The sequence below is a fragment of the Rhipicephalus microplus genome, chromosome X, assembly GCF_043290135.1.
Source record: "Rhipicephalus microplus isolate Deutch F79 chromosome X, USDA_Rmic, whole genome shotgun sequence".
Taxonomy (NCBI): Eukaryota; Metazoa; Arthropoda; class Arachnida; order Ixodida; family Ixodidae; genus Rhipicephalus; species Rhipicephalus microplus.
In genome coordinates this window covers 152,818,034-152,845,225 of record NC_134710.1, presented here as the reverse complement: position 1 = coordinate 152,845,225, position 27,192 = coordinate 152,818,034, and the positions used below count along the sequence as shown (strand labels likewise).

Genomic DNA, 27,192 nt, shown 5'->3' with positions numbered 1-27,192 from the left:
GCAGGTGGAATGTGGCTTAATTTTCGGAAGCTTCGGTTTAGCGACACGGTGCTTGCAATAAGTCAAAACAAAGCTGCCAACTGTTGAATCCAGATGTTGACAGAAGCACGGTCACAAAGTGATGAAGGCAGCAGCATAGACAGCACCGCCTCATTTGCGTTGTCCACAGCTGCCGTTTTCACTCTTTTGTGTCATGCAATTGCGGTGTTTTACACTCTGGGCGCTACCAGGATTGTCCAGATCGACCGGGTTGCAGCGAAATAAGACCAAATTAACCAGAGTTTGTTGCCATTAAACAATGTATATGATAGCTGGGACCAGAGAACACCTCTCAATTATCAAACTTTCCTTAAAGAGAGTCGAATTAAGGAGCTTTTACTGTAATATTTCCCGAGTGAATGTTTCACTACATGCTAAAGGCACTTTCAACTACAGTCTGCGCAACCCACAAATAAAAAATTAAGACATGAAAGTTGTGTGATGGCCTCTTTAAGATGCCATTTTCAAATGCAATGCAGCTTAATGGATAACGGCAAATCATGTCCACATGGTGCGAAACGCAAAATGTCTGAAAGCGGTTGGACACGACATGCAACTTGTCACCCCCATAGCTCATTTTTCAACATTCGTAACTCTGTGAAACAAGACTTAATTAACTTTATGAAATATTTGGGAGAGCTGGAGGTATTCCATAGTCAGTGAAGTCTACAAAGACTCAGTCACAAATAATGAAGCAAAATGCATGAACAATTGTGAAAAAGAAATAAAAGATTAGGACAACACTTGCCACAAGAATTGACAGTTCCTTGTCAAGAATTTCTCTCTCCTGGCAAGCACCATCAGTTACATAGGCAAACTCTGTCAGCTTCGGCGGGTAAATTTCCTGAACAGACATTTAGAACACTGGTTAGGAAGGTTGGCTCAAAGAGTGCAGTATTACGATTTTAATACTTCTTTTATGAAGGCAAATTGACAGGCATGAACTGAAGCTAGGTAACTCTGTGCAAGGCAATGAACATTCAATACAGCCATTAGAGGGTGCTTTTCAGCTTCATAATGTGCATACTGTTTGTGAGCTATTGCTTCTGAGGCTGCTGATTTTTCAGCAGCCTCAGAAGGACATTTGTGCTTTGACAGTTGTGTGCAAAGATTCCGTTTAGTTTTATAAATTAACAAATTCCTTTGCACGGTCAGTCTGAAATACTGAAGAAAGCCTCATTAAAGGGGCCCAGCACTCTTACAAGTAGCCACCGAATGGCTTCATTAAAGGAATTTATTGCCTAATAAACTAACCTCCCCCAAAATTTTTAGAATCTGTCAAGTATGGGAGGAGTTACCGAGAGTTGTCGCATACTTTAATTTCTCTCGTCCTGACAGATGGGCTGGGGAGGGATGGCACGAAGAAAGGAAGTTGCATCCCATGAGCACTTCTTTTTTGTCTTTTTCTTTGAACATGCAGGCAGCCCTCAGTGTGACTCTGAATGCACACGCAGATGCATGTGGAAGCATTATGCAGCTGCCACTCATTAGTATCGCTATGTTGCATTGCCTTGTGTCTCTTAAGCGCAGTCGTTTCCGCGGGTTTGCGGTGAAATCGAGATTGGGAATTGGAACACGGCACCCAGTTTTTGAATTAGGTGGACTGGTGCTGACCACTGCTTCAAATTATTCACTCAGACTTACATTGCAAAATACAAGACTATAGAGATATTTCGAATTAAGCGAGATTTTGAAATAACAGTTTAAATTAATGAGAATATACTGTCTGTCACATAGTAATACTTACAAGATGCAGATTTGTAAACTAAAAACGTTTCTACCTCAGTTTGATTTGTTAAGTTGCTTTTCAAACGCCCAATTTCCAGTGTTTCTTCGTTAGAAGTTAGATGCTGTAAGTGAAAATTCTGCTTGCCAGAGTTGCTGCAATTCCTTTTTTTTTCTACAGTGCAAAAGTTGCAAGTTTCTTTCATCGTAGATGAATTCAAGCAATGATATCACTTTTTCATGACTGCAGTGGCAAGGGGTAAATAAAACAGCCACATTTAAACAATACACAAGATTATGCATCACTAAGCACCATTATGAAAGAACCCTTTGTGGGAAAAGCAGTACCTCCATTTTGGCTGCAAGAAACAAGGATGTGATGCCTAGTAGCTGAAGTTGATTCTTTGGAAGGTTTGAAGTCTTGGCCAGGTAGCGATCAAGGATGTCTTGAGCCAAGTAGTAGGTGTCCCTGTGCAACCTGTAAACTTCGCAGACCTGGAAATATGGGTAAAGTATAGTCAGCACAGATGCTTTATGCGTGCATGGTTCAGCAAGAACTCTACATTGAAAAATTCTGTCAATACACTGCAGTGGTAGAATGTACACACACAGGCTTTACCACTATATTTCAGCAGCGTTACCCTATCTGCACAACAACCATGATTTTTTAAAGGTTTCTTTGCTCAAGTGCACATTGAAAAAATATCTGAACTTTGCCGGTGTCCTCAACAAGAGTAACGTGAAGTTGTCTACTGTATGTAACAAAAAACCTTGACTGCAACTGGGAAGTTCTAGTGGCAACAACCTGTATGAGGGGTGCAACAGCCAAAACAGGATTCAGAGCAATTTTGTTATAGGCAAAATGTAGTTTGATGATTGGTTTCGCCCGAGATCAGAACGTCGACAAAGAGACAAGTAGTGCTGACCTCGCGATATAACAATCGTAATGTCATACCGACTAGCCCAAACCGCCACGCTTCTAAAGTACCTTTCGGAGCATCAAAATACAGATTTGGAGCAGTATAACAAGAAAGGCTTACTTTTATAAAAGAAAACTGAAATATATATGAGCCATTCAACATCAGCTAACTTGTGCACAGTGCACGTGAGCACTGCTATTTCAATTAAAGCAGTATGTTGAAGCCCTGCAAAGCAAAAATTGAGGAAGTCCAAATTAGCATTTGCAGCGAAGATCAAATAATTTGACAGGCACTGCAAATGGTAATGCCCTGCCAAGCTGGCGACCTCGAAATCCAGGAGATGTGTAAAGCACGGATGAGTGTGGGTGGCAACAAAAAAAAAAAAAACTGCTGAACATTTTTGTTTCTCAAGGTCGCAGAATTATCATAAACTGCTCTGAATTATTGGCGGTAATATTTTAGATGTCACGGATCAAACTAATACTGGTATAATAATATGACATGTGGGTGCATCAGTAATTAGGAAAAAAATTTTATGTCCCGTGAGAGCTGGTACTAATAGCCCCTTCGGAATCTTAGTACGCTTTCTTGTAAGGCACCAGTGTACTGTGGCAAAAGTGGCCTGAAGAAAGCAAGCTGAGTGCAACAAGAGGTCCGAGTCTGGGTGTCTGGATTTGTATTAGATGACGCTAAAACTGCAGGTGGCCAACCCAGCTCCCACTTCTTGCTAAAAGGAGGAACCAAGAAATTTCAGAGGCTGGTCTGGAACTTTGGTGCTGCTGTTACACCCCTGCTGTATCAATTCATATTGTGATTAAGAAATCTTTGTGAACTTATAGCCGAGTAATACTTGCAAGAGAACCTGAGTTGCACCTACACCCAACACTTTTTAATATTGCACCACTACTCCACTGCCGTGACAGGGACTATAACTGTGTTCAGGGCCACTATTTTGTAGATTCCTTTACTGCTGCTTTTTCTTACTCATTGCCAATGGCCAGACCATAGTCAATCCTTGTGAACAACATCAGCAGACTGTGCAGGACAGGTGATAAGAATGGCATATAAACCAGCAGAAGGCAGTGCTACGAAACAGTGACCCAAGAGCAAAACACCAAAGCCTTAGCACAAGTAAATATTTTTTGAAGATGCTACCAAGGTAAATAATGGGCTTTAGTCTAGGTTAAAATAGAGCTGCACTATGGGCCATTGAGAAGTACACAAATCAACCAAAGTCACACCTCAATCAACCAGTCGAGGAGAATAGCACGCATCCGTGGCTGCAAAGCAGGATGCCGCTCTAGCACGGATGCACTGTGGACATAGATCACATCTTTGTGAACCATAAGATTCCACACATTCTCCTGGTCAGCCCAAGACAACTGAGGAAGTGGAGAATTGCGGCATGCCCGTGGTTCAGGTGTTGGAAGGCCATGAATGCCTCGAAATTGACTATAGCTTTTTGGTGTGCCTCCACCGCAAAAGTATGGTGCTTGACTGCGATCTGGGCTCCCGAAGTCCATGTGCGATGTTTCTTCAAAGCTTTTGCTGGCATCTGGTGAAGATGTTTCCTGCAACAATGAAAAAAATTGGAAGCCCCCTCCCAATGTAAAAAATTCACATTTTCAAATGCAGTTACTTGGGATGAACAGTACGGCTAAACTTTATTACTTGCGACATTTACACAGATGTTGGTCAATCTTTAGCAAAATAGCAAGCTAACACAGTATAAGGTCCAGGCAGCATTCTGAACAAAAATGTTTTGTAAACGAGAAATTTAACAGCCCCCGACTATGGACATCTCGTTACTATGTATGCGCGATGCAAGTAAGACGTGCCAGACTGCACAACGAATTCTACATTTCTGCAGTAGCAAATTTAAGTGACGGTCGCCACCAAAATTAACGACTCGGCAAAGCATGAAATTACAATTGTACTCATGCAGAGTGACATAAATTGATGAAACTTTAAACTGTGTACCTAAATTAGGAGAGCGAAGTGCAGTAACACATCATCCGCCGAGTGAAGATGTGACCCACAGTACCACAGCTATACGGGTTCACAGACTGGCGTAATTTCTTGGAAAATTAATTCTAACAAGCCAGGAACACCTTAAGCACATGCAAGAAACATATCAAGCAAAGCAATTAACAGGATTCGGGCATAAACGCGAATAATTGTACAGAAAGCCCGGCAGCCGTGGCGCTGCACAAAGGACACCTTCGCTGTGCAATACAGCGGCGGTGGTGAATTTAGAAAAAATAAATAAATGCGAACCCAAACACAATTCAAATAGTCCAACATCTGTTAGTGAAAGACAAGGCTGGGTAGGTGAAAAATGAAATAAAAATAACGTCAAACATCGACGAAAGGCTTGGCGGTCTATTGTAATGCCGGGCAAATATGGTACCTCGAAAACGCAGACTTACAGCACAAAGTCAACAACTTATCATTAAAACGGCGGATACTAACAGTAAGTTCTTAAAAATTAACCCTCAGTAAAGTACTACGAGCCTCACATACAAAGAAAGTGCCGAACATCACGGTCCGTTGAGCGCCAAAATGTAGCACCGCCCCGCTATTTTTTTTTTTCTTCCCCACACGAAGTAGGCCTCAAGTGGACAAAGTGCCGCAAAATTTACTAACCTCGGCAGCAGCCGGTGCTCGTCGTCTCTTCCGAAGCATAATGTGGTCAAGAGATCCGCGAGTGCGCTTCGACCTGGTAGCTTTCGTGCTGAAAAGGTGCACGGCAGAGCGAGGAAGGAAGCCCCCGGTAAAGCAGTTGCCGCCAAACCCACTCTTGCATACGGCAGTCAATACTGCCTCCGCACTTTAAAAACAAAATAAATTGGATAATTTTTCAACACTTACCACCTTTTAGACATATTTCCTGAGGAAGCTTGATCAGTGTTCCATCCGGAAAAACTGCGAGGGCGGGAAAAAGCCGGGTAAGTGGAAGCTTGCCGCCAAGATTTTGGCGCGGTTACGCGCGACCAGTCAGCACTCAACGTAATCGCGCCAAAACGAACAACCAAAACCAGGCTCGATAGAAGCACTAAATGATGATCAGTTTAAGCCATTACACTTCTGAAATGATAATGCACATCGCTCTCGCGCGACGGATGCCGGCGGGCAGCGGCGCTTACTGCAATATGCATCCCGTTCCTGAAGCCGGCTGTACGCGGGAAAAAGCCTACGCAGCGCGCGAAAACAACGTTCCCAGCTGAAATACTTCTAATGTTCGCTGAAAATAAGCAGGGCGCAGTACTTACGATTTCGTGAGTGAAGAGCCGCCAAGTAAGCCTCCGCAAGTCTAGATGAAGAGCAGTAGAAAGGCGAGCATCCCCCAGGTAGGTAAACGATCTCTGCTCGGAGCAAGGAGCACGACGCACTGCCGGGTTTCCCTCTGCCGCCAAACGCGCGCAGTCCAAGAGTGCGCCGGCGGAACAGCTGAGTGGGAAGGAGGTGGCCGCCTTCTCGCCTGTCGTCCCTCTCGGTCCCCTCTGCCGTCTCACTACTCTTTTTTTCTCCTTCTCTACGGAAAGCTGCGGTTGCCGGACTTCACTTGGTGGCTCTCCCACGTCGCAGCGCTGGCTGCCCCTCTGCGCGAAATATTCGCTCGCGAAACCTTCGCTTACCCACAACAGGCTTCTCCGAGTTTGTTCCTATTCAGTGCGTTTCTATTCAAAAAACAAAGTCAGTGAGGAGCCGGCAATTTTTCAGTTTTGTGGTGAATGATAACACGTTTTGCCTCTCGACACTTTCCCCTGCCATGTAAGCCGCAAAGTTATACTTTGGACTGTCTCATTATCAATAATTGTCATTGACCTCGTAAACGTCAATAACTTTCACAAGGACCTCGCTCAATGAGTTGAATCGAAAGCGGCGACTGTTGAAGCCGTCCAATTCATTGGAAAGCGAGAAAAAAGAGCGACGCTATAAATAATTGTGTATGCTCAAACAATCGCTTCTTAATTTTAAGGTATATTATACAGGACAAATACTTCGGTCTATTAATGTCCCTAAGAGATGTAGAGAAATTGAATTCCGGTCCGCGCAACGCTTCTGTCTTACATATAGCAGAAAACAAGAATGTAAAGAACAATAAATAAAATGTGGAGTTGATGTCCTCAGCGCTTCTTTTTTCTTTCTCTCTACGCGTAGACCAGTAAAAAAACAAAACAAAAACGGGCGCAAGCTTGCCAAAAATTTTAATCAAAACATTGTTAATCTCATGATTATCATTCAGTTATTTTTAATACACGCTGACCAAATTGTAATCTGCCGTACACGCATCACGCATTCCTACATAACGGCTGAAAGGAATTTGTGTGAAAATAAACAGGACCCTACCAAACACACGCACAGGGGAAGAGCACTGAACTGAAACATATGCTTCCGCACAAGTGTGAATCGTCCACTCCTTGACACTTTGACGGGGACGGGAAGCAAAAGAGCTCGTGCTATCGTAGTGGTATATCGCAGAATGACAGAATTATTCCGAAACTCCATTGTCAGTGAAATCAGGAAAAAAAATTTACAAAAAAGAAAAGGGCCTCAGCAAAATCTTTGAGATACCATATTTCGAGATTAAGTACATTGTTGAAGATATCTTTTGACGCACCTTCCGTTTCTCTAGTCCAGGCAGTGCCAAGAAGCATTTGTAAGTTTCTCTCCCTACGGAATGACTGTAGGCGGAAATGATGAGCAGTTAACGCAAACTGAACAAATACTCTTTTGAATGCTTTAGTTTTATTTTATTTACGGTCTTTATGTATAGCTTATAGCAGCCAAATAAAGTGTTCCCCGCGTGAAACAACGAAATTGTCCTAAATTTATTCGAAGGTCGTAGGTTCGATTCCTGCACACGGCTGGTTATCCTTTCACCCACTTTTCTTTCTTCTTATTTACATTCCATTGGTTCTAATAACTTCCCCTGTACATTCCTTGGCATTACTGTCTGTTAGATCTCAATAATATTGTGTAAAAACACGGAAAAACGAGCACTTAGGTATACACTTCTTTCCCTTATATATATATATATATATATATATATATATATATATATTGAATATGATTTGTTAAATATACGGATGACCGCACAGATATATACGTGTGTATGTGCGTGTAAGAACCAAGTATCGCAATATCATTGTTCACTACCTGGCAGCGTTTGGGAGATGCAAAGTCATGCCACAACGACTCGCATAGCGTAGTGACACAGCCAACTTGAGGGGGGGGGGGGGGGGGGTACGCAGGCCACGTGCCTCGTTCGACCACTATCCATAAGTCAGAGAACATGGCGAGAGACGGGTTGAAACGAACAAGGTAGACATGCAGATAATGTGCTTTAAAAAGGTGGTATCTCGTTCCCGCTCTGTTCTATATCTTCACATCATAGCATATGCATCGCGCTATTGTGGCAAGGCCTTCTCATGGATGGACTTGGGCTACCAAGCTAAGTGTCTTTAAATGCATTTGTTTTCCTTAAAAAAAAAGGAGGGGGGGGGGGGGTCTTCAAGAAAGCCCCGTCGGACGAGGTCGCTCACACAAGATGGTTGTCATATCCGCGAAAATAAATGTCAAGAAAACGATCACTTATACTGCTATTGATGAACTTCAAACGCCGTTGTGTGTGTGTGTGTGTGTGTGTGTGTGTGTGTGTGTGTGTGTGTGTGTGTGTGTGTGTGTGTGTGTGTGTGTGTGTGTGTGTGTGTGTGTGTGTGTGTGTGTGTGTGTGTTCAGTGATGATGGAGGATAAGTGTCAGTGAATAAATAGAACCCAGGTAATACTGTTTTTTTTTCTTCACAATAATAGCACAGTGACCAGGCCTCTCGGCACATTGAAAATTGGCAGCCTCTAAATATGGAGTTTTTTTTTTTTCACTTAATGAACCGTGCGCATGGGGCAGGGGGGGGGGGGGCGCTGGAACGAACCTTTACGCCCCCTGATGGGGAACCTTACGAATGTACCTCCAAGGCCCCAGCAAGGGTATTATATGAGAGGTGGGTTTTAATTACAATGGAACAGTTATTTTTTCTGCATGACTCACGAGGATCATGTGCGGAAGATACAGACAGACTGAAAAGCAGACGGGTGATTAAGCAGGCTTGTTTGTACGTACATATTTCAAACGGCGCCGAAACGGTTCGTTATTAATAATACATAGCAAATTCTAATCAAGTCACCATCATCAAAAAGTATGCGGACCAGCGTACGCGCGATATCATTGAGGCATCCACCATTATCAAGCGGGGCTCTTCATGCTTCAGTTCGTCGCCCATCCGATTACTTAAGTAGGAAATTGAATAACTGCAAGATTGATACCTCATCAATAGCCTGCAGCCCTTAATCATGCTGTCTCTCTTGGTACGTGCCCGCCTATAGTTCTACGACTCAATCAACAGGTGCACACAGACAGATAGACGGACGGAAGATTCGCGGTTTACCGATAAAACCCTCCAAAGCTTCACCCAACTCATGATCATTCACTCGGTGGATATGCTGTAATTTCTCTTTATCCCTTTTGTAACATGCTTTCTTCTGTCTCTGACCATACTATTCAGGTTCGCGCAATAAAATCCCTGTTGGAAGTCAGTGTCTGTGTTGTGATGTCGCTGTTTCTGCGCTGTTAAAAAGCTGAATTTCATATGACCGATTAAGCATAGAGAAGAGTAGATTAGTAGTCGGACACAAGCTCTGAATGTCCGGCTGGCTCGAGAATGCAGCCCCTTCCAGGACGACGAGAGAAGGGTGGATTGAGGAGGGAACATGCAGGCTGTTGGGGGTGCCTTGAACTGGTCTCGCTGAATGACGGAGGGCGAGTGGTAGGAGGGCGGACTGGTGCATGCATGCTGCCACTGGGTGCGCCTGTGTCGTTGTCAGAACATGGGAGGAAAGCGCAGCGTACTAGTTCGAGGTGTACGGCGTCCACTGCCCTGGCTTTCTATTGCCACCTATTTCTAGTACTTCAGGAAAGAAGGAGTACGTGGAAAGCGACTTTCCATCAGTGGCTGCACGCTGCTTCAGCAATGTGGCACTGCGCCGAGTCGCCTGTAGGCAGACAGAAATTAGGTGCCTTTTTCCTTTTCTTCATGAACCACTAACAACAATGTGGATGAGGTGGTAGTTTTGAGAGTTTTCTGCAATCTTAGGAGCACACGTGCACTATGAGTGAAGGGGTCATGTCTTGACAGCCAACGCTCCCCTCAACTGCCCTCTCCAATACTCTGCCGACTGTATATTTCGCATATTTTTTTTAACAGTTAACTGCATTTCGCCTCCTCTCCCAATCCCATCTCACGCGCAGCCGGCCGCTGCAGTCATGTTATTACTAATGTAGGAGAAATCCATGCATGTTTAGGTATATAGGCCTGTATTAGCACCTCACCTTTTAGCGGACAAAATGCGAACGTGGCGCGTGCGCTAGTCAAGTGTTTACCGGAGTGTGCATGAGAGTGCGGGGGAGGGGGGCTAAGTTTGCTCATACATCGATTCAATAGGAAGGGGGAGCACTGGAATAAACCTCTCCCCGAACGGAAGCCAGGCGCACGCTTAAGTGTGCGACTCTGCACGAGTAGTTAGCTGAAACAGTCAACTCCTCTAGCTGCTCTAGCGCGATGGCCTCTAGAGGAGATGCGCTGGAAACACGTTAGGAAGCAGAAACGAGATTTGGTGGTGGCGCTTCAATGATTGTCTAAGCACTTTAACTCCACGAACTTCTTTTATATTTCTGCTCGAAAACGGACTTAGTCTGCCCATAATTACGCAGAGAAAGATAAGCAAGACAGTGTTCTCGGGAATTTCAGTGGCATCGCGAGGGTGGTAGAAGACTTCCAGTCCTTAACAGTACACTGAGATTTGTCGAACAGTCATCATTCCTCGAGTGGAATAAAAGTAAAACAGGACACGGAAGATTTGTTTATAGAAGCCCACTGGAAAAAGTCGGCATTGCAGTTGAGTTGATCAAAGATGGAGGGAATTTCACATTTTACATGAAATGTGTCAGTGAGCAGGGATAGTAACTACTGGAAATTCATTGTTTTCAATACAATAAATCCCCACAACTTTCAAAAACGATTGCGCTAGTCGGGAAACGACTGAGAGGTATATACAATAGAAAAAGCACGTAAAAGAGATGAGTTTCTGGAGTCACGTTTACAACCTATTATATGTCGCAGTATAAATTTCGACATTAAGAAATGAGAACATTTGACAAGGTAGTGTAATTAGGGTTGGATTAATGTAATGTCAGTGTTGGTATACTTCTAATTGCAAAACCACAGCTCGTCACTGCTGCTTGCACAATCATATTCAGCTGTTGAGATGGCTGGTGCCTTCGAGAGAAGTGGGGCCAAGCTGTTTTTTGTGTACAGGAAATACAATCCCGGAAACCTAAAATAAATACACAAGGAACAATGACTGAAATTTCACAAAGGTGCAACACACAGTATGTACCCTGCTTAACTAACTGCTTTCTTATGTGTAAGTGTAAATTGAGTGCATAGCAAGCATATTCAGTGGCATCGGGCTCCACTGCTGTGAGAAATGCTAGAAAAGATATGCTGAGCAATAAATGCCATAAAAAGCACGCTGTGGAGGAATATTTATACCTTTCGTGCCGTATATGTGAACCTTACTTTACCCTTTTAGCTTGCTTGTGCAGGCAAATAAAAAGGTGCAGCTCCAAGTTGACAATGTTCCATTAGCTGCATGCAATCGATCGACCAATCTAAGTGAATGTCAAGTCTCATGCTTAAGTATGCATCAACACAGCTACATATGTATTTCTGCAGATCTACCATGGCACTCATTCCATTAGTTTATTAAAAGGAATGCAGTACAGCGCGAGACAAGATATACTTATTTTATCTATATTGCACGAAAGCACAATGCCACTGAGCATACATGACGGTATGCACATTGAGAAGGTATTCCGTGCAGGTAACTTGTAAAATTAAGTAGTGTGTAGTTACGTGTTAAATTGCGAATGATACTAGTGTTCTTGAATTGGCTCACATTGACGCGATTATATAATGGAAGAATTGGCTATTGGGCCATTCCAAGGTAGCATGGTGCAGTATACACTTCTTTCCTTGGCTGGTCTGACGATAACGCCCCTCTCCTAATTCTGCGGAGAACTGGAAAATATTGCACATTCCTTTTTGTCAGTTTCAAGATGTTTTCGTATTAGAACTCAAATTCTCATCACTCCTCTTCCAAAAATAGGCTTGACATTATCGGAGGAAAATATTTTAAGCTTGCGTGCCAAAGGCTTGGGATACTACCACAGGGGTGCCTTTGATGCCGTGTATAATTTCATTAACTACTGAACGAGTACTATTTTAATCTGGTATTTGAAATTCTTCGTCATTTCAATAAGGTCAAACCTAACTAAGTTTTCGAAATTATTCCCATTATGTTAATACGGCAGTCTGAAATACAAGCTCAAAAGCGTAATACGTACTTGTAGTTGAAATGGAATTTATTACGTATTATTGCCATTTCATTTTTATATTTTTGGTTTTCACACACATACCTTACTTAAAATAACATTTAAGAATCTCAACGTCACATTCTTGGCCAATCTTCCAAAGTGTGTACGCGCCATTTATCGAAGGAAACAAACAAACAGCCGGGCGGCAGCAAGAGCGTTGTCTCTCGTCTCATTCCTCACAATCACGCAGTCCGACACATAAACCTTCCGGCTGAAGCCACCTGTACGGGTCCTCGGGGGTCTTCAGCAGTATCTCCAACCGGGACGCCGTCCACGCTTCCTCAGTTATGAACTCGACGACCCGACCACTGCAGCATCTACCCATCGAACCACTCGTGGACAGCGTCAATATGCCTCTTCAGTGGTTCTGCAGGGCGCCAACTGACAGGTATATGGCTACCACCTGCGCCTGAGAAGGCGTATGGGTTCTAAGTACGGGTTCCAAGTACAGGTTCCAAGAAGGCGTACGAGTTCCAAGTAATGTTTTCGTTTTATTCTGGGACATAAAGAGACAGAAAGTGTACGGGCTGGAGTCCATTCGTTCGAGAACGTCACGTATGCTTCCCGTCACGCGGATCTCGGCCCCACGACTTATCCAAACAGTGAGCCTTCAACGGATGCCGTTCAGGTTCCGCCGCCAAGACACGACGCCGGCCCCACGACTTATCCAAACAGTGAGCCTTGAACGGATGCCATTCGGGCTTCGCCGCCAAGACACGACGCGGCCTCTTGTTGCCAGGCGCCGGTGCCCTTACTTCCCCTGCTGGCAACCCCTCACTCCGGACTTCATCGGCACCTAAGCTGCTGAGGGAGGCCGTTCAATTAAGCTTCCTCTGACAACGATCCCACCACTGTGAGCCACATTCCAAACCTTTCCTTCGCCAACATTGACACTGGCTCCGCTTGTGGGTTAGGAGATAGCGCCGCGGACCTGCGCAGTACAATTGCGCGACTCTGCCTCGTGCTTAACGCCTTGACAGGGTCGACATATGTGCTGTTTCCTGCAGCCTTGCCAGGGCTGCAAGTGATCGAGGCCGCGGTTGCCACAGCCGCCTCCCAAGACCATGAACAGACCTCGCAAGAAAGTTGCAGAAAGCTTCGGCGTATCCTAGCTTACAGAGCTTTCCCACCAAGTCGGCTGGCTGGCGTAGACATGCTCCAGAGTTTCGACAGCCGTACCACCATCGCTGGCTGCCTTTGAAATCCTACACTTTCGCGGCCTCCAGAACGGCGCCAACAACTGGGTCACCACGGTCAACGCTCTCGGAGCTCGCAATGGACTGAAAAGCAGAAGTGGGGCATGGCCATAGGTAGCCTCCGGAATGCTGCCGTGGCGTGGCACAGGTGCGAAGGCGTGACGCAGCAGTCCTGGGCATACTGGAGCACCAAGCTCATCTCTCCGTTTGGACAGATTGACTCCGACCACACTGCCACCACCCATTCCAACCTCGCCGCTACAGAGAACGGGGCTCTAGAGAAGCACCACCACAGTGCATCTTATCGACGAAACCCTCAACATGGAATCCTAGAAACAATGAATTCAAGCAATGCTCCAATACTGCGCTGTTGTCTGACACATGACCAAGACGACAAGAAGCTGCGGCTTCGTTTCTTCCACAGTTACATGCCCCAAGCTCATCTTCCCTTGCTAACCTGGACGCGCCAGTTTCTTCCCTTGCTGGCCTGGACGAGCCAGCTTCCCTTGTACTCGGCACGCTTTCCCTCCAGACGCCGGACGAAGCGAAAGCCACCACTTCTGGTTCAGCCCACTGTCAAGAGCCACCTGTACCGCAGCCACCGGCGCAGTCATTGGTCAAGTGTGCGGGCGCTTGCCTTTTGCCAAATGTGCTCTTCGCAAAAGAATTACCAGTGCCCATCCTCCAGAGGATGATGTCATCAAAGACCTGTCGCTGCAGGTCATGGTTGCAGCTGACAAAACTTCGGATCAAGTCGGCTTCATGGCAAGTGACACAGCAGAAACTGAGAACGATTTGCCTGACAAGCCAGCACATGAACTCTGCTCAGCCATGTAGCAGACGTCCAGTCGCTCAGCCATGTCGCAGACCTGAAACCGATGCGACCACTCCGCATCAGCCACTACCACCTGCTATCCACATATCCTGCAAGTGGTCGCATTTATTCGCCTCGCAGACGAGACCTGCTACGACCAGCTCCACACAGCCAGTATCATCCTCCAGAGTACCTGACATTTCAGCAAGACAAGTCACAGCAAGCTCATGACCGACCACCACGAAATTCTTAGTGCCGGCCGCCAGAGACGATTCCGGCAGCTCTGCCGCTCGCAGTAATGGCCGAATGTAATGGTAAAGAGCGGCAACACGGAGCTTTGGCTCTTGCACTCGCCCAGCTCGAGAGGAAGAGAACGACGAAGGTTGGAATACAACCGGCCAGAGCATTGCGTCGCGGAAGAGTACTCGACATGCAAATACTTTTTGCGATATCTACAAGCACTCAGTAGTTACTTTTTTTTACCCCACAAGAGGAGCATAAAAGTTTTTATCGATATCGGGGTCAACTAGGGCTGGCACCTGCCCATTTTTAAACCGGCCTGTCTTTTTTGGCCCTTGTATATCAATTATTATTATTATTATTATTATTATTATTATTATTATTATTATTATTATTATTATTATTATTATTATTATTATTATTATTATTATTATTATTATTATTATTATTATTATTATTATTATTATTGTGCATTTTATAGGCATGACTTCAGACTTCAAACATACTAAACATTTTTCGTTAATAAACAAGCCTCTCACGCACTTTTGAACAGATTTCTTCCTTGTGGCCAGCGTAAATTCTCCACCTTCGAAGCAGTGAAAATAACGTCAGTGTCTGTTCCGAAAGTCTATACATAGTGTCCATTGACGTTCCCGTGGCTGCCATGTCAGCTGGTTGGGACGCCACGTGCAGTCGTACTCGAAGGCGCGGAGCAAGAAACTGCGACATCAGATTAGTGGCGGTGCCCCCCGCGTTCCTTTCTGTTCACGCTTGGCGAACAGGTTCGTAAACAGAAGAGGTGGGGGCACGAAATGCGGGCACCGAACGACTGCGTGTCCTCCCGTGCACTGGCCCTAGGCACTGCGCCGTGCTCCCGACCGGGTTGCAGAAATTAGGTGCCTTTTCTCATCTTCTAACCACTACCACCACCACTGGCCCTAGGCACTGCGCCGTGCTCCCGACCGGGTTGCAGAAATTAGGTGCCTTTTCTCATCTTCTAACCACTGCCACCACCACCGGCCCTCTATAATGAGATTTAGTGTCACAGTGACCGCCATTCCTGGGCACCCAGCGCCGAAAACCTCTTTGTAACGACACGTGAACACAGGCTACTGGCCATGGATTCATGGACGTGCTGGTGCACGCTTAAAGTCCCGAATCGACGGTATACTTATGTAGACGGAATGAATTTTCATGCAAACAGGATAGTTGGTTGTATTGTTTTGCACACTTTGTGTGTACATTGTGTTGACTTGTGACTAGGCAAACAGTTTGCAATACCGTAACATTGCGTGTTAAATGCTGAGCATGGTATTTTTTGTTTAGCATAAGTTAACCACCTGTATAAGCACAACATGCCGTTCAGGACATGACTCCCTCTATTCGCGCTGCATCGAGGTTTATCGTGTTCCCAAGGATGCTCTCAAAAGGGCCATGAAAAAAAAATGGCGGAATCTCCAAGTCAAGGCATTCACAAACACGTCTTGAGATTGAGTAATTAAAAAAAACAATCGCTAGAAAATCTCAATGTGGTACATTTTTAAATGCATTGCCTCACAAAGCCCGGCAGACGAAAATAATAGCCATGAAACACTGAGCAGTCAGTCCTGCATAAAAATGTCAAAAAGAGCTGGCGAAGAGACCTAAAAACATATGTAGCCTCCAATCGTTGAATAATCCAATGACTTGCAAATGTTCAATAAAAGACATTACCAGAAAGAAATGTCGGCGGTGTTTATCTGCAAGGAGTTTGGGAGCATCATAACCCCACGTCCCCGGCTCACAGCAGCTTCGGCTCACAGCAGCTTCGACAAAGCCGAGGTGATGCTAGTCCTTTTCGATAAAAAATTATTTTCCTGAAGCATGATTTGACCGGTTCATAAAAGGTTTGTTCGTTCCCATCTATAACAGCATTGGCCAGTCACAGCAGAATAAAAACATGAACACATTATGTAATATTATAGGCCGCTGTTCAACGCTAGCCTTCTGTGCAGTGCTACAGCAAGCTACGCCAAGAACCTTCGTGGAAAATCGTCACTGCTGAAATGTTTGAAAGTCATCCCTACGTTGTTACATTCCTCATTTTCCTCATTCCTCATTTTCTCGTAACAATATAACTGAGTGATTACAGTGGTGAAGGACATTTTTTTGCCTTAGTTGTTGTTTTGCCTTAGTTGTTGTTAGGGGGGGGGGGGTCTAGCTCCTCCCTTGCGCCCCCCCCTGCTGGTACGACTATGATTTACGTAATGGTGAAGATCTTACAAATCACCCTATCCCGTCGTTAGCGCCTCACGCTGCTATTCGGGCCCTGCCATTTGATTGTTCGATAGTGTGGTGCATTGGAACAAAAGTCCCAACAAACAGTACGGTTTGATAAAATGTTGATGGGAGTCAAGCATTCCTTTATTTTACTTTACTCCTTTTTTCAAGGGGGTGTGTATGTTATACCGCAATTTTTTGCACATTACTTTTACCCGCCTGTCAGAGATCTCAAATTTTAGAATGGATACCAAACGACAAGAAACGCAGTCGAAGATAGCAGTGGTGTGATAGAATCAAGAATGGTCGCAGGAATAGAATTGAATTAGCTCGCGCACGATGTGGTAAATTGGGGATAATTAGAAAAAACCTTCGGCCTGCAGTGCACATATAGGCTAACGACGATGACTGTCAACAGGGTGAGGAGGTTCTAGAGGCGCTCCAATTTCCAAATGTAGCCGGCTCAACCGTGCTGCAGAAGAAGGGCGAAATCCCAGCTGCTCATTTCAACAAAGGCTGAAGGAAAAAAAAAAGAGTGGGGGATCGCACACAAAGAGCTAGCTTTGGGACGCCCGTACATCTGTCGCGGGGTAGTTTCATGTCTGTGCTATCGCTCTCATTTCCCTCTTTTTTTTTTCTGCGCTTGGCTTATATTCATGTAGAATCCCGATAAAATAAATTTGTGGCCCATTGCAATGTTTTACTTACATACTTATCACACACACACACACACACACACACACACACAAAAGATCAGCATTGTTTTTTCATTAGGTTTATAGTGAAATTCACTCACTTGAACTGAATGAAATAATTTTTGTGGATTATGACGAACGCTAAAAATATTTTTATCCATAACGTGTAACTGCTGCGCTTCACTAACTTCGTTAGCCCCCTCGTTTCATGACATTTTTTTCATACTAACCCTGAAAGCTCTTGCCAACTCCTGACTTGTATTTTCCTGTATTCTATTCCATTATTCTATCACTAAAAATATTTGTTGATTGAACGACCACATGAATGTGGATTTCGAAGACCTACGACACATTTAAATAACGTCAGCAACGCCTCCTCAAACACAATGGCTGAAGCTCTGGTATTAGTGGTGCACTGCCATTTCCTCGTATGGTGAATACAACTGTGCGTTTTCTGTTTATAATTGGGCCGGCCTTGCGCTAGATATTGTAGCAACAAAAAAGAAAAAAAGAGAAAGAAACGTAGAATTATTTGTTAATTGAATAATTCGCTTATAAGCCTTTTTATACTAAGTAAGCTTTTAAATAAGTTTTCCTTTTTATCACACACGCTCTTAACCCTTGTACGGTTGAGTTTCTTTCATTTAGGCACAGGTGTCCGCTTTTCATATTCCTCGAATCAAAGGCGAAGCAAGAGGTTTATTAGGGGCGAATGTGGGGGGTGGTCCGACCTCTATTTACGCATGCTCATGTGCGTTTGTATGCGCGCGCGTATGCTTATATAGACACACACAAAATGCAAAACTTACGAGAAAAGTTTGAACCCCCCCCCCCCCCCTTACTCTAGCCAACCTGCCGCCTGGCTACACCACTGTCTCGAATGTCGTGTTTTTATCACTATCGTTATTTTTTTTTTCGAGAAGGCGGGCGGGAATATATAGAGACAGATTTAATTTATACCGCATCCACTCTACATTTCCTCCATCTATTTAGGGTAAAAGAGAAGTAATCGTTATTCGAATCTAGTATTTGAAGCAAGCACCACTATTTATCGTAAACCGCCGTTTGCTGCGAGCAGTGTCTCTAACGATGTTGTTTTTTGTTACAGTAAGTGCTCATTGAGCTCCCATTCAATGAGGCAATAAAAAGTAGCAGTTAATTTCTTTCTTTTTACTGGAAATCGGAATGCATCATTACAGAAATAATAAGGAGACGCTAGTTAGTAACTAGTTAGATTTAATAATGAAAACAGCCCTTATGCCTGTGTGAGTGAGCCCAGGAATATAGACGTACAGATAAGAAATAAGGATATTATGGCGGAGTATCAACGGACAGTCCTGATATCAATTACTCACAGAAAGGAAACGAGAAGGCGTTCTAGAAATGAATGAGATAAAACGAACGTCGCGTCGACAACTATGTAAGTTGGAAGTGCAGCACCGACCATGACTGATATGTGCTGATAGGATAACAGAAAACTGACTCATAGAAAAACGTTTACAACGCATGCGCGAGCAAGTAAATGTTCCCACCACAGCCTGGACTAAAGAGACGATTTTTTTTTTCTATTCAACGCTCACCTCTACCTTTCCCTTCTTTCGCTTCTCGCCTTGCATCTATCTGTACACCACCACATATCTAGTGCACTGTAAACATAGCTTACTAAGAGTGCATGTACGCATATATAGGATTGCTCCTGAAAATAAAATATTGTTGCTCAAAGCGTTTGTGCCCGTCTGTCACTCCATCTCTCGTTCCCGTTTATTTCCGTGCTACGCTATACAAGTTTACGATGAATCAACAAGCCCATATCGGTACCCTTGTTTACTATGAGGGCTCCTGGAAGAAGCAGTTGCCAACCCCCCCCCCCCCCCCCCCAATCCCTGCAGCCACACTAGAGCACCTTAATCTTCCCGCCGCGATGCAACGGGTTTGCACCCACGAAAACAAAATCCTGCAAACGTCCGTATACAGCAGTAAATTTCGACGAACTTTCATGGTGCTCGCACACCACCGGAATGTGGTAGGGTTGACGTGGGTGGATGATTGCGCTTACATCGAAAAAAGTGTCCTTTGACGGAAAGTTCTAGTTTGGGAAAAATCCTTGCAGAAAAGCCCACTTAGAGTTTTTGTTTAAATTTTTAACAAAGATTTGGAAGCACCAGAAAAAAGTACCAGCATATTTTATCCAGCCAGTTAAAATCTAAAAGCCTTCATTTAACATGCCAGAAAAATACCGCACAGTGTGAAGGCTGCTCAAGCTTGTGAAAGCGCAGGTGATGGTCACATGGTGCCCCGCCCGTTAAAGAGAGATGCTTTTTAATGCTGACATCTCCTCGTTCACAGCTACGATGGCAGGTACGCCAATCTGGCGCTCGATAGTGCATGGGTATACTGATAGGGTGGCTAGAACCATATATTACCCCTATAGTACTGCGGTGGTTCTTGAAGAGCAGAGTAAACCGCAGCGGAGAGCAAGTGGTAACCGCGGCAGTGGTCACTGGTCAGTGGTTAGAGCGCCCGCCTTGAATGCGGGGTGGAGCGTTGCCTTGTGGCTTATGCTCTGCTTTTCTTATCATCCACCACTGGCGGTTGGCTGATCGCGTTGATAACGGGGACGGACAGTCGCTCTGACCACTGACCGAGAGCGAGAAGTGCGAAAAGCATTGGCATCGGAAAAGGACTCATTCCGCGATTGCAGCCCTGTGTACAACATGCCCGGCCGCCGGGCACCCGCCTGTTTTTCTAATGGGGAGAGGGGAGACCTTTCGCTCGACCAGTACCAGCACCTCCTAGAATCTGTTCTAGGTGGCTTTGCCAGTACGCGACCTCTTCTTGCCCTTCACTTTTAATATGAAGAGGGACATGCTTATTGACTGCATGAGGGCTTCGTTGCTCGGTGTCCTATGCGAAATACATGCGGCGGAACTCAATGGAAATGACAAATTTTCGGCTAATGAGTAAATCGCGGGCACTCATGCTTCTACGTTTGACGCAAGTCACAGCTCCCCTTTGTCGTTTATTGTTTTAAAGAAACCGCAAGGGCGCGCTGTTTCAGTGACCTTCAAGTGGCTGTGCCAGTCAGTGTTCAGTTTTCTGAGAGAAAACGAGTGGCCACCTTCTAAAAACGAGTGCTCAACCCTATCTCACCCACCACAAAATACGGTTACAGAAGGCAGCACCGTTTGTTAAAAAAAAAAAAAAAACTCTCAGGATAATGAGGCACTCTGAAGAAGGGCTCCAAGGTTTCTTTTACGCGCAACTAAATCGAAGTACACGGATGTTCTTGCATTTCGCCCCTCATCGAAATGCGACCTCCCTTAGCCGGGAATCAGATCCACGTTATTAAGGATGTAGTGCGCAGGTCACGGGATCAAATCACAGCCGCAGCGGCTGCATTTCCGATGGAGGCGGAAATGTTGTAGGCCCGTGTGCTCAGATTTGGGGACACGTTAAAGAACCCCAGGTGGTCGAAATTTCCGGAGCCCTCCACTACGGCGTCTCTCATAATCATATGGTGGTTTCGGGACGTTAAACCCCAAATATCAATCAAAGATGTAGTGCGACACCTCAACGCTGTAACACGGTGGCCAAAACGTGCATAGAGGAAAGCGAGACGGGTGCAATGGTTACGACATTTGCATCCGAAGCGACCTTTATCCATCTGATACAATAGGCCCCTATCGAATCGACAGCATAGCATCTTGCACTGACTGAAATTTTCAAAGCTGACTATGCTGCGCGATACAATCTGCTCTGACAGCTCTGCCAAAGCGAAAAGCCCAGCAAATTAATTTTTTACATTTAGGTAATTTTTAGCGCAGCGCATCTACCGACATAAACACTAGCATAACGTCAGGCCAGCACGTGACGTCACTGTTGCTGCGGTCCTATTGCGGCATCCGGATGGATGGATGGATGGATGTGGCTGTGCCCTTTAGATCGGGCGGCGGCTAACGCCACCTAGCCGTACTACTTAGTGCACAAACCATTACATTTATCTTTTTTTTCTTTAAATAATGAAGTTGAGGATTCGTACTTCGCAGTGAAGGGTTTAATTTTCACTCGTGCCTTGACTTTAGCCACCAATCAGATAACCTCCTTCTAGTTAAGTCCATCCGCTTAAAGTCTATTTTGCCCTCGCTGTCCCTAAATCCCAGTGCTTTAAAAAACTCTGTGCCATCATCCTAAACTGTAGGGTGAAGCCCTTTACAGAACATTATCAAGTGTTCGGCCGTTTCTTCTTCCTCTCCACACGCACTGCATACTGTGCCTACCCCTTCGTATTTGGCCCGATATGTCTTGGTTCGCAGTACTCCCGTCCTGGCCTCAAACAGTAGAGAACTGCCCCGAGTATTATCATAGATCCTTTCCTTGGCAATCTCCTGCTTAAAAGTTCGATAGATCTCTAGTGCGGACTTCTTAATCATGCCCATTCTCCACATGTCAGTCTCCGTTTCCTTCACTTTCTTCTTAACCAATAGTTCTTTTTGGTTTGGCCACCTGCTGTTTTCTAAGTATTTACCAGTCAACTTCCTGGTTCGCTTCCTTCATTTTGTATTGACATTCTTCATGTACAAGTAGCTGAAAACCTTCCTAGCCCAACGCTCTTCCCCCATTTTCTCAATCGCTTCTCAAATTTTATCTTGCTGCTAGCTTCCCTGCCCTCAAATGATGTCCATCCCATATCACCTTGTACTCCCTGATTTGGTGTATTCCCGTGAGCTCCTAAAGCAAGCCTACCTATTCCACGTTGCTTAATTTCTAATCTTGCTTGAACTTCTGATCTCATGCACAAGACCGCATTGCCGAACGTCAGCCCAGGAACCATGACCCCTTTCTATATTCCTCTCACAACATCATACCTATTGTAATTCCACAGTGCCCTATTTTTCATGACTGCTGCATTCCTGTTACCTTTAGTCGTCACGTATATTTCGTGTTCCCTCAGATACTCGGTCCCATTGCTTATCCATACGCCCAGATATTTGTATTTATCTGTTATCTCTAGCGTGACCTCCTGTATTCTAAGCTCAATACCTTCGTTGTCATTGAAAATCATGACTGCTGATTTTTCCTTACTGAATCTAAAATCTAACCTATCTCCCTCATTACCGCAGATGTCCATCAATCTCTGCAAATCTTCCTTGTTGTTGGCCATTAGCACTATATCATCTGCGTACATTAATGCTGGTAGTGCCTGATCAATAAGTTTTCCTTGTTTGACTAAAGAGAGGTTGAAGCCCAGTCCACTTCCCTCTAATTTTGCCTCTAATCCTTGTAGGTACATCATGAATAATAAGGGTGACAGGGGGCACCCCTGCCTAAGCCCCCGTTTTACCTCTGCAGGCTTGGATACCTGTTTTTCCCACTTTATAACTACCTTGTTACCTTTATAGATACCCTTTAAAAGATTAGTGACTACATGTTCCACGCCTAGTGTGTCCAGTATTCCCCACAATTCCTCTTGAACCACGCTATCGTACGCTCCCTTGATATCCAAAAATGCTAGCCACAGGGGCCTGTGTTCCTTTTCTGCTATTTCGATGCACTGCGTCAGTGAGAACAGATTGTCTTCCAACTTCCTGTGTTTCCGAAACCCATTCTGCAGTTCCCCCAGCACCCCCTCATCCTCTATCCACGACTGCAGTCTTTCCTTTATAATCTGCATCGCCAGCCTGAAGACCACTGATGTCACTGTTATAGGACGGTAGTTGTTTATGTCAGCTTTGTCCCCTTTTCCTTTATAGATCATGCTCATCCTGCTAAGTTTCCATCCATCGGGAACTTCGCCATCGATTATTATTGTGCTCACTGCCTCTCTCAAAGCCTGCTTAGACTTCGGACCTAATGTCTTTATCAGCCTAATTGGAATGCCATCTGGGCCTGTTGATGTACTACTAGGAACCCTTTTCTCAGCCCTTTCCCACTCTTGTTGTGAAAATGGAGCCATTGCACCACTTGATTCGTCCTTGTCTATTGTGGTGCATAAAGTACTTCTTTGTTGAAATTTTTCTGTCACCCTTGTTCTTATATATCCAATAGCTTCGTCCCTTTCTAGCCTAGCACCTTGGGCTGTAGTAATAAAACTCTGCTCTAGGCTCGTCTCATTTCTTAGGGAGTTTAGATGGTTCCAAAATTTCGCAGCTGCCTTTCTATCTTTTTTATGTACTTCTGCCAGCCACTGAGCTCCCTTCCTTCTAATCTTTTCATTGATCAGAAGGGATGCATCCCTTCTACAGCTTAGAAAGTTTGCCCATTTTTTTTTTCAACATCATCTGTCGGTTCACCCCGCTGCTTAGCATGTCTGTGTTCCCTAGAGGCTTCCTGACGTTTTGCTATGGCTCTCTTAACTTCCTCATCCCACCAACTTTTGGGTTTGTGTCTTCTTTTCCTGGGTGACTTGCCACGCGTCTTAACAAGCTCTAGCTCAAAGAGTCTAATTAGATTCGTGTATGTCCACACTGTCTTATTATCCTCCGTGATTACTTTCTCAATTTGTTTAGCGGCTATTTCAATTTGCCTTTCTGGATAAAAATTTTGCTGTAGTTGCTCATCTTGTCTCCTTCCCACTTTCACTGCTCTTCCAAAACTTAGCTTGAGACGTTTGTGATCGCTACCCAGACTTCTGGAGCCACCTTCATCTATGTGCATTCCCCTGAGCTTATCATACATCCTATGTGACATCAGTGCATAACCTATCGTCGACTGAAGCCTTCCTACCTCCCATGTTATTTGCCCTTCACACTTCTCGGTACTGTTGCAAATGATCAAATCAAGCCTTTCACACATATCCATGATCCTTTTGCCTGTCGGGTCGGTATACCCATCTATATCTTCTATGTGCGCATTCATGTCTCCTGGTATAATTATCTTGCACTCTCTTCCTAACTCCTGAATTTCCTTTGATATACATTCTACCATTGCCTGGTTTTCCTCTCTGGCCTTTGCTCCCGTCCACAAGTACACGAAACCAAGGAGTGTCATTTGACCTGCCACTTTCCCTTTTAGCCATAAATGTCCCTTGCACTCCTGCTTGACCCTTTGCCAGTCTGTACTTTTATGAATGAATGCTCCAATACCACCCCCCTTTCTGCTGCTTTCTGTTCTATTGCAATATTCCCACGCGTAGTCCGGATTGTTCGGAGGTTGTTCCATGTCCCTGAGATGTGTTTCTACAAAACCGTACCATCGGCCTCTCTTCCCTTAAGCTGTTCTTCTATCTCTTCCCACTTCAGCCTGTTCCTACCACCCTGCATGTTAATATACCCTATGTCTGAATTGGCTCGGCGCTCGTGGCTATGTCTATGCCCCGGACTCTATACCTATCTTAGATATTGGTGCCATTTTGGAATCGTATCTGTCCATACAACCTGTCGAAGAGTCTCCCTGGTTATTTTCCCCTTTACTAGCTATCCTGCACCCCGAAGGGCTCGCTTGCCCCCCAAAAAAGCTACTGCGCGTCCTGCAAGGCGCCAACCCACCTCATGACCTAGCCGCCCATCGAAGTGAATTCTGTCTCGTTGAAAACCCCCCCACCTATGCACCTCTCTGTTTATTTCCACCACCTCAAAGCCTTTCTCTCGACTCATCCGCCATATCTCTTGGTTTGCGTTGACCACCGCTCTTTGCAGGTTGCTATCACGCACCGGTACCTCCGGGATCGTGCATATCACTACCTGTACCCAAAGATGGCATCCATCTTTATGAACCAGCGCTCATACCGGCCGTGTGCGCGAGCCGTACGATTGCAGTTTCAAGTACGATGGAGCCGCACTGCCACTGTCGCTATTTTCCTAGCAATGTGTTTTGTGTGAGTGCATCATGCCGCTGGTTGGCACAAGGCAGCTGTTAAATGCAGCGTACTACTGAGAGTTGTTAGAAGAAGCACATTCTCGCTACGAGAAGAAGGTGCCTTTGTGCGACTGAGTGGATCCGTACACACTTCGACCCGGAACGGACACTACTTCAAATATCTCTGCCATTGCAGAGGTGTCGCACGGGGACATCGTGAACTGTTTGGTTTTCAGCATCTATTTTGTAACTTAGGTGAACTTAAGGCTTTCAAATCAATGGAAGCGCACTACTTCACCAGTGGTTGTGAAAAAAAAAAAACTGTCGCAACCGTAGAGTGATCATCGTAGCAGAGGTAAGTTCAATGGTTCATCAAATCCATACATACGCCAGCCCCGAGTTATGAAATAGGAATGAATGAATGCTGCCTAATCAACAAATGCCGATGTTTGCGTTCAGTTTTCACGCGAGCGTAGCGAGGTGTTCACGTGGTGGCGCGTTTTCCGATTGCCCCTCCCCGTTTGCGTGTTGCTGTTTCTTTTGTCATAAACATAAATGTATGTACGTGTGTGTGAATGTAATGCCGAAAATTTAGTCACTGCATGTGGACAGTCATCGAGAGGGAGCCGCATTCGGATTCATCTACATGAACGAATGCCTTGGTCTCGCTCAGCAGCAGATATGTGCGATCAAATTTTAAAGTGGCAGAGGGGAAAATGAAGGATGAAAGTGGAGATGTACCCATTCGCGTATGTCATGGAGGATTTCCTCGGGACAGAAGGGTTCATAGTGCAGCATTGTTTGCTTTTTTTCTTCAAGAGATGAACGGGCAGCGGCGACGCGGGGGCATCGGCGGCAGCACACGTCTGCGACGCCGGCTCAGCTGCTGCGTCCACCATCGCCGCGTCGGCATGTCGTCGGCGCCGTTCGGACTTCAAGAGATGAACGGGCAGCGGCGACGCGGGGGCATCGGCGGCAGCACACGTCTGCGACGCCGGCTCAGCTGCTGCGTCCACCATCGCCGCGTCGGCATGTCGTCGGCGCCGTTCGGACTTCAAGAGATGAACGGGCAGCGGCGACGCGGGGGCATCGGCGGCAGCACACGTCTGCGACGCCGGCTCAGCTGCTGCGTCCACCATCGCCGCGTCGGCATGTCGTCGGCGCCGTTCGGACTTCAAGAGATGAACGGGCAGCGGCGACGCGGGGGCATCGGCGGCAGCACACGTCTGCGACGCCGGCTCAGCTGCTGCGTCCACCATCGCCGCGTCGGCATGTCGTCGGCGCCGTTCGGACTTCAAGAGATGAACGGGCAGCGGCGACGCGGGGGCATCGGCGGCAGCACACGTCTGCGACGCCGGCTCAGCTGCTGCGTCCACCATCGCCGCGTCGGCATGTCGTTGGCGCCGTTCGGACTTCAAGAGATGAACGGGCAGCGGCGACGCGGGGGCATCGGCGGCAGCACACGTCTGCGACGCCGGCTCAGCTGCTGCGTCCACCATCGCCGCGTCGGCATGTCGTCGGCGCCGTTCGGACTTCAAGAGATGAACGGGCAGCGGCGACGCGGGGGCATCGGCGGCAGCACACGTCTGCGACGCCGGCTCAGCTGCTGCGTCCACCATCGCCGCGTCGGCATGTCGTCGGCGCCGTTCGGACTTCAAGAGATGAACGGGCAGCGGCGACGCGGGGGCATCGGCGGCAGCACACGTCTGCGACGCCGGCTCAGCTGCTGCGTCCACCATCGCCGCGTCGGCATGTCGTCGGCGCCGTTCGGACTTCAAGAGATGAACGGGCAGCGGCGACGCGGGGGCATCGGCGGCAGCACACGTCTGCGACGCCGGCTCAGCTGCTGCGTCCACCATCGCCGCGTCGGCATGTCGTCGGCGCCGTTCGGACTTCAAGAGATGAACGGGCAGCGGCGACGCGGGGGCATCGGCGGCAGCACACGTCTGCGATGCCGGCTCAGCTGCTGCGTCCACCATCGCCGCGTCGGCATGTCGTCGGCGCCGTTCGGAC

At 46.1% G+C, this 27,192-nt stretch overlaps 1 protein-coding gene across 1 annotated transcript in view; it reads right to left on the bottom strand.

Annotated features, from left to right (window-relative positions):
* The window catches only part of CycE (cyclin E), a 51,105-nt gene that overhangs the window by 15,125 nt on the left and 8,788 nt on the right, over positions 1–27,192 (bottom strand). Inside the window, exons 2-7 of the mRNA XM_037428405.2 lie at positions 5,957–6,286; positions 5,556–5,609; positions 5,331–5,418; positions 3,926–4,255; positions 2,113–2,259; positions 788–883 (exon numbers count right to left, since the gene is read on the bottom strand). Of these exons, the coding sequence (XP_037284302.1) occupies positions 788–883; positions 2,113–2,259; positions 3,926–4,255; positions 5,331–5,418; positions 5,556–5,569 (675 nt within the window). The 5' untranslated portion in view covers positions 5,570–5,609; positions 5,957–6,286. The remainder of the gene's footprint in view (positions 1–787; positions 884–2,112; positions 2,260–3,925; positions 4,256–5,330; positions 5,419–5,555; positions 5,610–5,956; positions 6,287–27,192) is intronic.